Here is a 17,832-nt window from a genome sequence, read left to right as displayed (position 1 = left end):
ATCCTAGACACATTACACAGACTTTATGGGGGTCTGTGATAGACATTGTGCGGGTACAGTCCGGGCACCGACGGAACCCCGATGCCATGGCCATGGAAAAAAATTGAGCCGCGGTACGGTCGATGGCCAATAGGCCGCGAGGGCCAAACTCGACGGTAATTGACGGAAAACAGGTAAAAACTTACCGGAGTACTGCGGTGTGAAAAAAGGTAGAGGAGGGACCCCTGTGGGGCAAATTAACTTTTAGTAATTCCGTGAGGAAAATTTCTGTCAGGAATCTGTTCAGAGCTTCTTTACCGCGAGGCTACTGCTGCGCGGAAAAAAGAAGACTGAAGGGGGGCCCCTGCTGGCTGCAGGGTTGGTGCCATGCTGGGCATGCCCAGTAGGGGCCAGTCAAAGTTCTGGAAACTTTGACAGAAGTTTTCCGTGATTGGGCTCCATCCTGATGATGTCACCCATATGTGAAGACTACCATCCTGCTTGTCCTGTGAGAAATTTAGATTGCTGGAGGGAAGATGAAAGAAGAGTACACAGAGGAAAATGATGAGATAGCAGGCAAAGCATAAGAAGTATCCCATAATATAATTAATTGGACCAAGGTTTTTCTGCATTTAGTCAATATTGTGAGGCAGGAGGACAGACACAATATGAGGCCATCCTCTGCTACAGTTACCATCCTTGAAGCCTATAAGGATTATGACAGATGGGTGTAGCTAAACTAAAATTAGAAGTTCACAGACAAAATGGAAAAAAATGTCCTGGGCTGTAAATGAAATGAAAATACATAAGTACAATTATAAACAGGCATATATGTAGTGGCTATCAGTATCGATAAGAACATATTTTGGATTCACTTATTTAGCACTGGAGGTATCACTAGTGCAGCAGAGTCTGAGTTGCCTGTCAATGCCATCCAGAAGACTGGGTGGTGAAAATAGTTAGCTTTTATCTCAGGGAATTCAACAGGGAAATCAGAATATGCAGTGGAGTCAAATCAGGATTGGATCAACCTGTCCTAAAACTCTGGAGCCATCTGGCAACCTAATGCCAAGCATGGTGGCAGATAGCAGAGATGGCTTACCTGGTTCAATAGTGGGCTATTGAATATGACATTTTATGGCTTGGGTACGCACAAGAGTTAATTTTATTGGGATTATGCTTTCTATAAATAAAATTGTGGCCTTTATAATTCCATTATGCCTGTGTTGGTGTTCTCTAGTCCAAAGAAAAGGGAGGCAGAGCATGTTAGGAACATCATGGTTACCTATGTTCTAAAATTATTCAAAATTATAGTTGGGTCCACTAAGTCATAAATACTTATTAAAAGGATGCTTAGGTTCATACAGCATTTTGATGACATCAGAAGACTTTGCATTCCTCTGTTTGTAACAGTTGTTTTTACCCAGTCAGTCTGTTATCTTTAAAGTGAATTACACACCTTGATGCTAGGATCTGGGAAGCTTTAATGTCCGCAACAACATGGAGGAAGTAGTAGCTCATGAAGACTCTTCTTTGCAGCAATAGGAAAGCGAAGCATATACTGTCCCATATGATACCAGCTTCCCCACTTGGCAGCTTACAGTTGACAGTGTTTTCAGCTTATCAAGACAAACATTTAAGGATAGAATAAATAGTAGTTGTTTTTGCTATGACAAATAACAGTAATGCATGATGCAATTCTTCATTATCCAAATATATAGATTTTTGATATTATAAAATCCTACTCAATAGAGTACATAAAAATAATGAATTTCATGAACAAAACCTGGTGTATGTGTTATTAACCAGCAGAATTATTTAACTGGAGGGTAATTTTATAACTGTGCATATAAGGTTAAAGTTTGCATTTACGGTAACTTGTATTCATAGACTTTAATCAACATATTCCAAGCAAACTTATCTACATAAGTTTGCTTTGAAAATGCTTGAACAATTGGCCTACTATGTGCAAATTATCTTTCATAAATTACACCTGCTCTTATAAGGGGTAACTTATGCGCATACATTTTATTTTAAATGAAAACGTATGCACGTAAGTCTCAACTTCGCCTTCCATAATTCCTCTTCTCAGGGCATGTTTAAGTACATTTGAAATCTGGTTACACGTATATTTTAACACACACTGAATCCTGGCCAATTTTATTACACCAATTTATACACATACAAATTGGGTTTTGTGTACAGAATTGGTTATTAAAATTACCCTCATAGTGGCTACTTAGAGGTCGATATTCAAAGCCTATGTCTGGCTAACTTCAGAAGTTAGCTAGACAAACCTTGCTGTTTCAAATTCCTTCCCCACCCCTCCAGCTGACTGGCTAAATTTTTTGCAAGCAAATCATAGCCCACACAGAGGTAGATTTTCAAAGGTTTACACAAGAATACGCATGTGACTCATACGTGGGCGGGCCATGCGGATTTTAAAAGGCCCGCAGCCAGGCGGGTATCTCCCAGTACGAGGATAAAAAAGGTTTGGTGAAAAAGTGCAGGAGATCGGCATGGTCTGGGCAAGGCATGTATGGACTGGGACTGCACCATGCAGTCGGTTACGCCACACTAGCTTGTGCCGGGATTCCACAACCGCGTACCTTGCTTCTGCTATGGGCTGCGTATAAGTAGGAAAATAAAAAAAATAAAGGGTAGTTAGCAGGATTTTAAGGGTTGGGGTTAGTAGGGTAAAAGAGAGACTAGTTAGGTAGGGGTTTTAGGAAGTTCTCTCTTTTACTGGGGCGGACTGGGAAATAGGCCTAATGCGTTACCATGCGCATCTACTAAAATCCCCCCACTTACACTTACGCGCTCGAGGCGGCATTTGCACATACATGTGTGAGTCAATATAAAATTGTGCGCGCATGTATGCGTGGATAGCCGATTTTATAACATGCGTGCATAAACGTGTTATAAAATCGGTGCGTCCATGTGCGCATGCGTGACACTTTGAAAATTACAATACAATGTTTAGCTGGGCAAAAAGAGGCAGTCTTGGATTGATTTCCAGTGCACAATTAAACTCTGGCCAGTCAAAGTAACCCAGATAACTCTGGTTGGCCCGTTAGAAGGTCTTTACACTGAATATTCAGCCTGACCCGGAGAGCAATTTTTCGACCACACTTTATCGACTAACTTTATCCAGATAGTGCAGAATATCATTGCTCACCAGCAGGACTTAAGCCTTTCCCTCACACTGCTCTCAACACCACCTTTTTGTTATTCTTGTATGTTTTGAACAAGTACCAACCTGTCCAGAGTGAACCTAACCAGTTAGAAGGGGTGAATATTGAAATATAGGCTTTTGCCAGGTAACTGGATAAGTTACTCAGACAAAGCCTTTGAATATGGACCTCAATATATCTAATCATTCAGATTTACAAAGGGCCACTCCTGCACACAGAATTTTAAAAAAAGCCAATCCAAATGCAGCACGATGTTTGAAAGTACAGAATAGAATTGCAGCATTATGGAGAAATGAAGGGCTAGAATCCCCAACATACAAGACTAAACATTACCACTACTCTGTCAGAGCAAAGCTGGAAGCCACTGGGATCATGGTATACTAGGGATGTGAATCATTTTTTGACGATTTAAAATATCGTCCGATATATTTTAAATCGTCAAAAATCGTTAGGGCCACGATACAATACCAATTCCCCCGATTTATCGTCAAAAAATCATAAATCGGGGGAAGGGGGAGGGCAGGAAAACCGGCACACTAAAACCCCCTAAAACCCACCCTGACCCTTTAAATTAAATCCCCCCACCCTCCCGAACCCCCCCCAAATGCATTAAATTACCTGGGAGTCCTCCGTAGCGGCGGTCCGTGGCTAAATCGGGGGAAGGGGGAGAGCACGAAAACCGGCACACTAAATCGTGAGGTCTTCAGCCGGCGCCATTTTTCAAAATGGCCGCCGCAAAATGGCGGCGGCCATAGACGAAAACGATTCGAAGCAAGAGGTCGTTCCGGACCCCCGCTGGACTTTTGGCAAGTCTTGTGGGGGTCAGGAGGCCCCCCCAAGCTGGCCAAAAGTTCCTGGGGGTCCAGCGGGGGTCAAGGAGCGATTTCTTGCCGCGAATCGTTTTCCGTACGGAAAATGGTGCCGGCAGGAGATCGACTGCAGGAGGTCGTTCAGCGAGGTCCGGACCTCTCGCAAGGGTTCCGGACCTCTCACGAGGGTTCCGGACCTCGCTGAATGACCTCCTGCAGTCGATCTCCTGCCGGCGCCATTTTCCGTACGGAAAACGATTCGCGGCAATAAATCGCTCCTTGACCCCCGCTGGACCCCCAGGAACTTTTGGCCAGCTTGGGGGGGCCTCCTGACCCCCACAAGACTTGCCAAAAGTCCAGCGGGGGTCCGGAACGACCTCTTGCTTCGAATCGTTTTCGTCTATGGCCGCCGCCATTTTGCGGCGGCCATTTTGAAAAATGGCGCCGGCTGAAGACCTCACGATTTAGTGTGCTGGTTTTCGTGCTCTCCCCCTTCCCCCGATTTAGCCACGGACCGCCGCTACGGAGGACTCCCAGGTAATTTAATGCATTTGGGGGTGGGGGGATTTAATTTAAAGGGTCGGGGTGGGTTTTAGGGGGTTTTAGTGTGCCGCTGGACCACCAGGTAATTTAAGGCATTGGGGGGGGGGATTTAATTTAAAGGGTCGGGGGTGGGTTTTAGGGGGTTTTAGTGTGCCGGCTCACGATTTTAACGATTATCACGATACTTTACACACACAAACGGCAACAATACGATTCCCTCCCCCTCCCAGCCGAAATCGATCGTTAAGACGATCGAGGACACGATTCACATCTCTATGGTATACCATGATCTCAGCGCCACTTGAGGGTGCCAGGTGGAGTGGGAGGGTTAGGGGTTGGGTCCCACAGGGAAGGGGAGTGGGCCAGAGGTGTGTTTGGTTTAACTGGGGAGGTGAGGCAATCTTCTGCATTCTACTTGTCCAACTTTAAATTCTTGAGGGGCATGGTGTATCAGACCGGCTGGCCCAATATTTGGCACACTTAGGTATGGGGATTATACCGCCATGCCCATTTGATTATATTTTTTCTCCTGCTTGGCAAGTAACCAGCTATATTCTTTTGAATATAGCTGGTTAAGATTAAAGTTATCTGAGAAAACGTTTCCGAATAATTTTAACCCTTCTCTCAGCCATGTCTTGAATTAGCCGAATAACTTATTCGGCTAACTCCAAATATCAGAGTTAGTCAGATAAGCTATTCAGTTATTTCAACTCCTCCCCAGAAAATCCATGAAAAGCCACCCACTTACCCAGCTAAATTTTACCCGGATAATGACGATATTCAAACATCAGCATTTATTTGGATAATTCAAAAGTTATCCAGATAAATGCCTTTGAATTTTGGCCCCTGCATTATTTTCATTACGGACTGAGTCTAAAACAAGCCTGAGCTTTCTTAATGCTATCTAAAAAGCAGTTTTCAAATATCAAAATATAAAAACAATTCAGACAAAACTATTGTTTAAGTATTTAGTAAGCCATCTGGATTTACTTACGGATGTAATAACCTTTCACTGTACAGGCAAGGCTAAATGCTTGAATAAATCCACATCTGTCTTTTATTAATGATTCAATATAGCCGCATGCGCCTATCTGTAAAACAAATGCAGAGATTGAGATTCATATTAGAAGTGTTCAATAAAAAAAAGAAAAAAAGAAAAAGACAAGTGTTAACATATGTATTCCACCACTGCTCATAGCTATACTGTATATTTATTATATGTAGATTGTCATGTGCAGACAAAAAAAGCAAACAAAAATGGTCAGTTAAGAGTATCTTGGTTTGATGATCTGTAAGCAGATATTATTATTACATATCATCCTCCAGCTAATATATATATTTGTATATTATAAATAACTTTGTATTGGTACAGCATTCAATAGAAGTAACATATAGTAAGACCCACTTCAAATTATTTATGCAGCCACTGATCATGCATGTGGGGAGAATTTTCATACCAAACTAGTTTGAACTGATAAATACATATATAGTAGTTATTCTTTTCTCAAGTATAAAGTATGTTAGCCTCATGCACAGAAAAATGACTCTCTACTCAGAAAGCATAGCAATGCATACAATTCGTCACTACAGAGGTCAATATTTAAAGCCTTTTAGAGGGATAATTCACAGAATTTGACCTCCGCTTCACCTGACTACGTTAGTTATCCATCTAATCACCTGACTATGCTAGTTATCCATCTAATAACAAGTTATCCATCTAATTCCATATTATCCCAGTTATCCATCTAATTCCTACCGTAGTTATTCATTTAAGGCCTGGATTCATCATTCTTCGCAGAATGATGAATCCTGCGAAAATAGGGGGTGGGGGGCGAAGGTGGGGGGGGGGGGGGGCGGGCATGCAAAAGCCCGCAGCCTTCGCACCACGGCGGTGCGCCGGTTGCCGGCTTTTGCACCAAATAGTGCCACCATGAAAGGTGGTGCTATTCGGTGCGCTACTGCCGACGATAATGTTGGTAATATTATCGCCGGCAGCAAAGACATCGCCGACTCCACCCCTCCCTGCCCCGACTCCTTCCCTCCCTGCCCCGACTTCTCCCCTCCCCCTAATTTGCATAATATTGCATGCGAAAAGGCCCTTTTCGCATGCAATATGGCCTTATTGCATGCATTAGGGCCCTAACGTACACGATACAGCTTTAGAAAGTAACCCCTTAAATGTTTAGTTTTGAATATTGATCTCATAGTATCTAAGGAATGGATCATCACAAGTCAGCAGGATAATGTGAGCTACTCTTTAATAATTTGGGTCAGTAAATATGTTTCCATAAAGACAGCTAATTGGGACTTTCTAAAGTGTTGAGAATTTCTGGTTCATGAAAGTAAGTTTGTGGGACTTGATAGACAAGATTATTTTATGTACTGATGCACTTTAAAAATTGGGACTTGTAACACTTAACAACTGTTCTTAAATCTCTATGCAACATTCGGCAGTCTATCTGATCTCTTGCCTGCTCAACTTCTCTTTCCGAATATCCCTCTTCAAGGTCTGGCACTGAATTTCTTTACAATGATAAATAATAAATAAATAATGGATGCCCTTAAAACTGATCTACATTACTTATTAGACCATTAATTTAGTCATTCATGCTTACCTTCAGTCAATCAGTACCATTCACTCATACTCTTTTTGCTTATCTAATGTCTGTTTTTTTGTTGCTTTCACTTACTTGCCTATCTTTATTACAGCTAGATTTTATTATCTAAATTCTCTACTTCTATTCTTTTGGTAATCTCTGTTATTAAACTAAAGTCTATTCCTTAGCATATTTCTAGTTCCATCTTTAAGGACATAAAATCATAAGAAGTTGTCAGACCAAGAGTCCATCAAGCCCAGCATCCTGTTTCCAACAATGGCCAATCCAGGTTACAAGTACCTAGCAAGTACCCAAACATTAAATAGATCTCATGCTACAAATGCCAGTAATAGCAGTGGCAATTTCCTAAATCAATATGTAATAGCAGTTTATGGACTTCTCCTCCAGGAACGTATTCAAACCTTTTTTATACCCAGCTTAACTAACTTTTTCTGAAATTTCGGAAACATTTGGTTTTCCGGTTAGTGCGCACTAACTCTCGTTAGTGCACACTAACTTTAAAATGTTACCAGTGAAATTTAGGGTATAATACTAAGTATAAAGTACTCTTCATTCTTCACAAAATGATTAATAATAATGAATGTTTAAGTGCTTCATTACACCTATATGTCCCATCTAGAAATCTGAGATTCACTAAAAAGGATTTACTTCAAATTCCATCTTTGCATTCAGCATACTTAAGCGAAGTAAGAAAAAGAGCACTTTCAATTGTTGGCCCAAAACTGTGGAACACAATGCCTGAGAATTTACATATTCAGAAAGATAATAAGCTTTTCAGAAAAGATTTAAAAACATGGCTATGTACTATAGCATATGCTAACTGAGAAAAAGAAAGTAGAGCTGGGTCACTGAAACCATCGATAAGAGAACATGCATGTTGTGAATTTTATCTGTGATTATGACACTTTATTGTTTTTATTATGATTGTGTTATTGCTTTGTTTTATTGTAAACTGCCATGATTGTATGTCCAGAATGATGGTATATAAATAAATAAATGTGAAAATATGAAATATGATGCCGAGGCACAGCCCAGAGGCCAGGTCCTGATGCCGAGGCCTTGGCCCAAACACAGGCCTGATGCCAGAGCCTGGCCTGGAGGACAGGTCCCAATACCTGGTCCTCGGCCTAGGATCAGGCCCAAGTCCCAAGCTCAGGTCTCAGAGGTCCTCTTCTTAGGTTTTTTCTCTTCTTTCTTCTTATGATGCCATCCACTGGGTTCACGCCAGAGTAAATTAACTCCGGCACATCCTCCGGCACATCCTCCTCAGTGGAGGGTGCCATTTTGCTGTACAGCAATGCTATGTCATACAGCAAAATGGTGCCCTCCACTGAGGAGGCTGCATAGGAGTTAATTTATTCCGGTGCAACCCCAGCAGACAGCATCATTAGAAGAAGAAAGAAGACAGAGATGTATGAAAATGACCTCTGAGGCAAGGGATTCAGGCCTGATCCTGACCCTAGGCCGAGGCCCATGCATCAGGACCCAGCCTCGAGGCCAGGCCCCAGCATCAGAACCCGGCCTCTGGGCTGGGCTGTGGTGTTGGGCTCAGGACTGGACCCTAGCCTAGGCCAAGACCCAGGCATCAGGTCCCAGCTTCCAAGCCAGGCCCTGGCGTCAGCCCTGTTTCCAGGTTGAGGCCCAGGCTTTGGGACCCGGCCTCTGGGTCGGGCTGCAGATTCAGTTTTGGGACTGGGTCCTGGTCTAGGCAAGGCCCTTGCATTAGGACCTGGCTTCCATGCTGGGCCACAGTGTTAGGCCTGGGTATGTGCTACGCTGAGGCCCTAGCATCGTAATGTGGCTGGAATGCCCTTCAGATATCCGATGGATCTGTTAAGTAATTTTTTGGGTGTTTCTGGGCCTTTGCTTGGGTCTTGGCCAAGGTACTGGTGTTGGTTGAGATCCCGGTGTTGCACTTGCATGTAGGCCTCAGCCCCTGCTAAGGGCCTTGGCCTATTCCCTAGGCCTAGGACCAACGGGAAGTTTTAAGTGAATTAAACAAATAAGATTAATTTAATTTGGGGGGACCTTCAATTCATATTGAGGCTCCCCAAATAAAACAATTTGCCCCTTATTCGTTGCATTTTGCAAATTTGTTTAAAACGAATGCGCATCCCTATACCTCACATCCTTATATAAACATCTGGCATGCCTCAGCGAAAATTATAGAATTTATGTCAATATTATTCAGTTCTTCATTCCCTTCATATCTTCCTAGTCTCACAATCAGACTCATCATTCTTTGTTTACATTCCATTAAGGGGTGGCTTTTCCACAACAAATTGATGTTAAATATTGAAAAAACCAAAATCATCATGTTTACTGCACTCAAAGACCCTTCACCTGATGCTCCATAAGCCATCATTTTTGATGGTCACTCTATTTTTGTTAAGCATCATGCCAGAAATCATCAACACCAATTTATCTATGAAATCACACATTTGAAATACTGTTAAATCATCTTTCTTTAAACTCCATATGCTGAGATGCTTTTGTCCATTATTAAAACCACAGGACTTGAAGACTTTCCCTTGGAGAGTGGCACCAGTGGGTGCAGGGCTGGAGGACTAAACCCGGAAGAGAGTGAATCGATCTTGGCCCCTCCCCTGATGTCATCGGGGAGTGACTGCTTGTGCTATTTAAACATAGCACAGCAAGGTATTGTGGAAGCCTTTCCCTTGGAAAGTGGCACTGGTGGGTGCAGGGCTGGAGGACTGAACCCGGAAGAGAGCAAATTAATCTTGGCCCCTCCTACGACATCATCAGGGAGTGACTGCTTGTGCTACTTAAACATAGCACAGCGGCACGTAGCCGCCGGCACGCAGCCAAAGCCGCGTGCCAAAGGGGCGCGCCCCTGGGAGAGAATTTGGTAAAGAAGTCTTTACATCGAACTAGATGGGAAAAAAGAGAAAAACGAAGATCACAGCATCTACACCGGTGGTGAAAGAAGCGAGAGGCCCTATGGATGATCATCTAGTAAGAAGGGTGAGTCACACCTCGAGAGGCAATCCCCGATATATCTTTTTCATCGGGGGCCTCTGTGAGTCCTGCCCCAGAGCCATATATCCAATACTCCCTCTGGAAGTGATGGGGTTAGTGAAGCTACAACCACCCCAATCAGTTGGTTTTAACATCTTCTGACGACAGAGGGAATAATTTAAGGAATCAGGTTACAGCTGTAAGAGAAGTGAGTGAAAGCAACACGGCATTGTGTGCAAGTAACCCTCTCCCTGAATTAGAACTAGATATGACTGAACCTGAAAATGTTACTCTGGTTGATGTGTGGAGAGCTGTAACGAATATGAAAAGGAGATTGGTCCAATCCATGTCTCAATCCACAAAGTTTGCATCTGAAACAAAGATAACACTTGAAAACCATGGGAAGAGACTAGAGCAATTAGAGTCATCAAATTCAGCTACTGCTTTGCAAATTATTTCTCTGCAGACAACAGGATCCGCGTTCATAAAGGACACTTTGATTATATATAAACAATTAGAAAGTCTGGAAAATGTAATGAGAAAAAAGAATTTGCGTGTATTGAATTTTCCTGTTACTAGGTTACTGTCCGCACAGGAATTATTCAGACTAGATCCATTTTCAGTCTAGAACAACAGAAAAATGTAGTTTTGCAAAGTATTTTAAAAATAAGAGCTTTAGCTTCTGTGGTCAACAAGTGCAGATATTCCCAGATGTTTTCAGGAGTACACAGCTAAGGAGAAAACAATTCTTATTATTGAGGCAGAGAGTATTGACCCTCGGGGCTACTTTCTTTCTCAAATTTCCCTGCAAATGCTTAGTTTCATATCAAAAGAATTGGAGAAATTACTTACCTGATAATTTCGTTTTCCTTAGTGTAGACAGATGGACTCAGGACCAATGGTTATAGTGTACACCTGATAGCAGTTGGAGACGGATCAGATTTCAATCTGATGTCAGCCTACATATACCCCTGCAGGAAGTGCAGCTCTTCAGTATTCTCCTCGAAATGTATTGTGGATATATGTGTGACTGACTAATTTTAATAACTTGAATAACTTCATAACTTGAATAAATTGATTAACTTTATAACTTTATAACTTGATTAACTTGAACTGGTAGAATTGGCTATAGCTGGAGACCGCCAGTGCCCTTAACCGGGAAATGTCGACACCCGGCAGGATGGATGTCCTAGATGAAGGAAAGCATGGCTTACCCTTGAATCACTCACTCCCGGTGATATTCCCTGAGAATTCCATGAGTAACGGCAGCCGTGGGTGGGATGCTGAGTCCATCTGTCTACACTAAGGAAAACTAAATTATCAGGTAAGTAATTTCTCCATTTCCTAGCATGCAGCAGATGGACTCAGGACCAATGTGATGTATAAAAGCTACTCCCGAACCAGGTGGGAGGCTGCCCGTGATGCACTTAGTACTGCCCTTGCAAATGCCGTGTCCTCCCGAACCTGAACATCCAAGTGGTAGAACCTGGAGAAGGTGTGGATGGAGGACCATGTCGCCGCCCTGCAGATCTCGGCAGGTGACAGCATCTTGGTTTCTGCCCAGGACACTGCCTGGGCTCTAGTAGAATGGGCCTTGACTTGTAGAGGCGGCGCCTTGCCTGCTTCTACGTAGGCCGCCTTGATGATTTCTTTGATCCAGCAGGCTATGGTTGCCCGCGAGGCTGCTTCCCCTTGCCTCTTCCCGCTGTGAAGGACAAATAGGTGGTCCGTTTTTCGTACGGGTTCCGACATTTCCAGGTATCTGGATAGGAGTCTGCCGATGTTGAGGTGGCATAGACTTCAAGCCTCTGCCACATTCTTATGCTCATCCGGCGATGGTAGCGAGATGGTTTGGTTGATATGGAAGTGAGACACCACTTTGGGGAAGAATAAGCGGACCGTGCATAGTTGAATGGTTCCCGGGGTGAGCCTGAGGAACGGCTCACGGCTGGACAGTGCTTGTAGCTCCGAGATAAGATGGGCTGAACAAACTGCCTGCAGGAATGCAGTCTTCAAAGTTAGCAGTCAGAGAGACAGGCCGCGGAGGGGTCTGAAGGAGGCTCCTGCTAAGAAATCTAGGACCAGGTTGAGGTTCCAAAGAGGTACCAGCCACTTTAGGGGTGGGCGGATGTGCTTGACTCCTCTCAGGAAGCGTGAAACGTCCGGGTGAGAGGCTAAGCTGTTGCTCTCGCTCTTGGTTCCGTAGCATGACAATGCGGCCACCTGTACCTTGATGGAGTTGAGGGACAATCCCTTCTGTAGGCCGTTCTGTAGGAATTCCAAAATCGTAGGAATTTTGACTGAGCGTGGTATGATGTCGTGGTCCTCGCACCAGGCTTCGAATATTCTCCAAATCCTTATGTATGTTAGAGATATGGAGAACTTGTGTGCTCGGAGTAGGGTGTCATTACAGGCCCTGAGTATCCACTATTTCTCAGGCGAGCCCTCTCAATGGCCAGACCATAAGAGAGAATCGAGCTGGATCCTCGTGGAGGATCGGCCCTTGTTGGAGCAGGTCTCTGTGCGGAGGAAGTGGCAGGGGTTTCCCTGTCAGTAGTCTTCGCATGTCTGCATACCACGATCTTCTTGGCCAGTCCGGGGCCACAAGAAGTACTGGTCCCTTGTGTAGTTGTATCTTGTGAATGATTGCGCTAAATAGGGGCCACGGCGGGAAGGCATATAACAGAGTCCTGTGGCCAGGTCTGTACAAGAGTATCGATCCCCTGGGACTGAGGTTCCCACCTGCGGCTGAAGTATCTGGGTACTTGGGTGTTGGACCGGTTCGCTAGAAGGTCCATGGTTGGTGTTCCCCAACGGTTCACCATCATTTGGAACGCTGCGTTCGACAGCTTCCATTCTCCTGGGTCTAGACTTTCTCTGCTGAGGTAGTCCGCCGTGATGTTGTCTTTCCCTGGAGATTCACTGGCAGAAGTGAATTTCCTGGAGATTCACTTCCGCCCACAACATTAGAGGGTCTATTTCCAGGGACACCTGTTGAATTCCAGATTGCTATGGAGACGGAAAATACTGAAGAGCTGCACTTCCTGCAGGGGTATATGTACTAGGGCTGATGTCAGATTGAAATCTGATCCGTCTCCAACTGCTATCAGGAGTACACTATATCCATTGGTCCTGAGTCCATCTGCTACACGATAGGAAAAGATTTGTTTTCATTGACCCTGGGCATCTGGAAATTTTTCTTCAAGATAAAGGTGGATAGAGTAGTAGCAGCTTCCATGTTGGATAGTAAATGGCAAAAACAGTATGAATCTCCTAGGTTTATTATTATTGATATTTTCATGTAGTTTTTCTAAAAAAAAAGGCTCCCTATAATGTGGACTGAATTATTGATATTACAATTTGGGTTTTTATTTTTTGTGAGCTAAAATGTGTTAAATGTATTATTACAATGTAATTCACAATATTCTTATTTTCTTATTTCATTGAAAATGTATTAAGAAATTTAATAAACTATAAATAAAAAACAAAACAAAACAAAACAAAAAAACCACAGGACTTTCATTCAGTTTTGCAGACACTAGTCTTCCCAGTCTCAATTATTGTAAAGCAAAATTGCTTACCTTGTAATAGGTGTTATCCCAGGACAGCAGGATGTAGTCCTTACATATGGGTGACATCAGTAATGGAGCCCTATCTACGGAAAACTTCTGTAAAAGTTTCTATGAAACTTTTGACTGGCACCAGAGTGCCTACTGAGCATGCTCAGCATGCCATGATATTCCCTGCCACAGGGGTCTCCCTTCAGTCTTGTTTTGTAGCAAGTAGCGTTAGCCAAAAATAAAATAATAAAACGTATCGGACCCAACTCCGCGGGGTGGCGGGTGGGTTTCGTGAGGACTACATCCTGCTGTCCTGGGATAACACCTATTACAAGGTAAGCAATTTTGCTTTATCCCAGGACAAGCAGGATGCTAGTCCTCACATATGGGTGATTAGCAAGCTAGAGGCTGAGTCATTTTGCAGTGAAGCAACAGTGAAGTATTGTTGTTGAAATGAATCAGCCGACATCACAGCAGGTTGGATGTAGAAGGAGTTGGGGTTACACTGGAAACAAGTTCTTTAAGACAGATTGTCCATATGCTGAATCTTGTCTTCCTTCTTTGTCTAAACAGTAGTGAGCTGCAAAGGTGTGAAGAGAACTCCATGTTGCTGCTTTGCAAATGTCCAGAATAGGTACAGAGCGAAGGTGTGCTACTGAGGTTGACATTGCTCTGACTGCATGTGCTTTTACTCGCCCTTGAAGAGTAAGGCCTGCCTTCTCATAACAAAATTGTATGCAATCTGCTAGCCAATTTGACAAAGTATGTTTACCCACTGGTTTACCAGGTTTGTTTGGATCATAGGATACAAATAGTTGACTGGATTTCCTATTGACTGTAGTGCGGTTTAAGTAGAAAGATAATGCACGCTTACAGTCTAAGGTATGTAAGGCTCTTTCTCCCTGGTGAGAGTGAGGCCTTGGAAAGAATGTTGGCAAAACTATGGATTGATTGAGATGGAATTCCGTGACTACTTTTGGAAGGAATTTAGGATGAGTACAGAGGACCACCCTGTCATGTAGGAACTTTGTAAAGGGTTCGTATGTGACTAATGCTTGTAGTTCGCTGACCCTTCTAGCTGATGTAATGGCTATAAGGAAAACCGTTTTCCAAGTGAGAAATTTAAGGTCACAGGTATCTATGGGTTCAAATGGAGAACGCATAAGCCTGGTTAAGACTACGTTCAGGTCCCATTGTATGCTTGGGGAATGAACTGGTGGTTTAATGTGAGTTAGGCCTCTCATGAATTTACTGACAAGAGGCTGTGTAGAGATAAGTGTGTCTCCAAGCTTGCTATGATAAGCTGAGATTGCACTCAAGTGTACTCTTACAGATGAAGTCTTAAGACCAGAGTCTGAAAGATGGTATAGGTAATCTAGTAGTGAGGTAGTGGGGCAAGTGAAAGAATCTAGTGCTTTCTGAGTGCACCACAAAGTAAACCGTTTCCATTTGTAGGAATAATTCTTTCTAGTGGAAGGTTTACGTGAGGCTATGAGCACTTGAGATATAGTGGTTGGAAGGTTGAGTGGTTGTAAGATCAAGCTTTCAACATCCACGCTGTCAGGGACAGGGATTGAAGGTTGGGATGGCGCAGCTGACCCTGTTCCTGAGTTATGAGATTGGGAGCTACTCCCAGGCGAATTGGATCCCTGATTGAAAGATCTAGAAGTGTGGGGAACCATACTTGTTGAGGCCAGTATGGGGCTATGAGTATCATGGTCCCCTTGTCCTCTTGAAGCTTCACTAGAGTTTTGGTTATGAGTGGTATCGGTGGATACGCATATAACAGGCCTGAGTTCCAATGGCGAGCAAAAGCGTCCCTTGGTAGGCTGTTCTGCTGCCAGAGGAGAGAGCAGTAATTGTTCACTTTGTAGTTCAGATGGGATGCAAAGAGATCTATCGTCGGTTGACCCCAGCGTTGGAAGATCTTGGATGCTACTGCTGGATTCAAGGACCATTCGTGTGGTTGGAAGTGACGGCTGAGGCAATCCGCTACTGCGTTGTGGATGCCTGCTAGGTAGGTGGCCCGTAGTAGAATTGAGTGTGCTAGGGCCCAGTCCCAAATTTGAGCTGCTTCTTGACAAAGGAGATAGGAACCTGTTCCCCCTTGTTTGTTGATGTACCACATGGGTACTGTGTTGTCCGTTTGGATCAGAACAGACTTGTGTGAAAGGCAGTCCTTGAACGCATGTAGTGCATAGCGTATAGTTCGAAGCTCCAGAAAGTTTATTTGAAAGGAGGCTTCTTGTTTTGTCCACGTGCCCTGCGTCTTTAGATGACCAATGTGCGCTCCCCACCCTAAGGTGGATGCATCTGTAGTTAAAGTCACTTGTGGAACTGGTTGCTGGAAAGGTAGGCCCTTGAGCAAGTTGATCCTTGATGTCCACCAGAGAAGGGAAGATTTCAGATCTTGTGTTATCTGAATGGGAGTGGACAATGGTTGAATGGCTTGAATCCACTGATCTTTGAGTGTCCATTGCATTAGTTGCATGGTCAGTCTGGCCATGGGAGTGACATGAACTGTTGAGGCCATGTGTCCGAGTAGGGTGAGGCACTGATGAGCTGTAACTCGAGACTGATGGCGAATAGAGTGTGCTAGGAGAACGAGCGCTTGAGCACGGTCTCTTGGAAGAAAAGCTTTTGCTGTGATGGTGTTGAGATCTGCACCTATGAACTGCAACTGGTGAGATGGTGAGAGATGGGATTTCTTGTAATTGATGAGGAATCCCAAGGAGTGAAGTAACTTTATTGTGAGCTTGAGAGAAGTGAGAGCTCCGCTTTATGTTTGGCTCCTGATGAGCCAGTCGTCCAAGTAAGGAAACACATGCACTCTTTGTTTGTGAAGATGTGCCACCGCTACTGCAAGACACTTTGTGAACACTCGAGGTGCTGAGGCTAGGCCGAATGGTAGTACTCGATATTGGAAGTGTTGACCTTCCACCAGAAATCGCAGGTACTGTCGATGAGGAGGAAAGATGGGAATGTGAGCGTAAGCGTCTTGAAGATCCAGAGAGCAGAGCCAATCCCCTTTTTGAAGAAGAGGTAGCATGGTGCCTAACGATACCATCCTGAATTTTTCTTTCTTTAGAAATTTGTTGAGATTTCTGAGGTTCAGGATAGGACGTAGGCCTCCGGTTTTCTTTGGAATGAGGAAATATCGGGAGTAGAATCCTCTGCCCCACTGAGGCCTGGGAACTTGTTCTATGGCCCTGGCATTCAGAAGGGTGGATAATTCTGCTTGTAGAATTGTGGAGTGATGAGACACTATCCAAGATGAAAGAGGAGGATTTTCGTTTGGTACAGTGAGGAAATCCAAGCGGTACCCTTGAGCTGTAATTGAGAGTACCCATTGGTCTGTTGTAATGGAGGTCCAAGTTTGATGGTAATAAGCTATTCAACCTCCCACCGGTAAGTGTGGAAGAGGATTTTGAGAATGGTTTCTGCTCTCTGGCTGGTTTTCAAAAGCCTGATGTGGATGCAGTAGGCGCAGGCTGCTGGGGCCTAGCAGGCCTCTGTCGAGTTTGGGAACGCTGTGTAGGGCGTTGCTGTCTGGCTCTGGTAGCAGGAGGATAATATCGTCGAGGGCGATAGTACGGTTTCCTGACTTCTCTTCTAGGAGGCCTCCTAGAAGGTTGATGTGTCTCCTGAAGAAGTTGTGACAACTGTTTCAGGGTTTCCGTGTGGTCCTTTATGGTTGCCACCGCCTCTTTGACCTTGTCTCCAAAAAGGTTTTCCCCTAGACAAGGTAGGTCTGCCAACCTTTCTTGTACTTCTGGTCTGAGTTCAGAAGATTTCAACCAGGCCCATCTTCAAGCTGTTATACCTGAGGCCGATAACCGAGAGGCTGTTTCGAAGGAATCATAAGTGGCTCTCACCTCGTGCTTGCCTGCTTCTAGGCCCTTATGCACGAGGCGGAGGAAACCTTCTTGAAATTGGTCAGGTAAATGTTGGGAAAGTGTTTCAACCTGTTTCCACAGGTCACGTTGATACTGGTTCATGAATAGTTGATATGAGTTTATTCGTGAAACCAGCATTGCTCCTTGGAAGATTTTCCTTCCTAAGCTGTCAAGGAAACGACTGTCTTTACCTGGAGGTGTGGAAGCATGTTGTTTCAGCCTCTTAGCCTTTTTCTGGGCTGATTCAACCACTA

General features: G+C 44.0%; 1 protein-coding gene across 1 annotated transcript in view; it reads right to left on the bottom strand.

Moving 5' to 3' along the window:
• The window catches only part of PIEZO2 (piezo type mechanosensitive ion channel component 2), a 1,301,103-nt gene that overhangs the window by 365,616 nt on the left and 917,655 nt on the right, over positions 1-17,832 (bottom strand). The window contains exons 27-28 of the mRNA XM_029587157.1: positions 5,520-5,616; positions 1,439-1,598 (exon numbers count right to left, since the gene is read on the bottom strand). Of these exons, the coding sequence (XP_029443017.1) occupies positions 1,439-1,598; positions 5,520-5,616 (257 nt within the window). The remainder of the gene's footprint in view (positions 1-1,438; positions 1,599-5,519; positions 5,617-17,832) is intronic.

This window comes from Rhinatrema bivittatum, chromosome 2 (assembly GCF_901001135.1).
Source record: "Rhinatrema bivittatum chromosome 2, aRhiBiv1.1, whole genome shotgun sequence".
In the NCBI taxonomy this organism is placed as follows: domain Eukaryota; kingdom Metazoa; phylum Chordata; class Amphibia; order Gymnophiona; family Rhinatrematidae; genus Rhinatrema; species Rhinatrema bivittatum.
The sequence above is the reverse complement of the archived record's forward strand: the minus strand, read 5'-3'. Positions and strand labels throughout refer to the sequence as shown.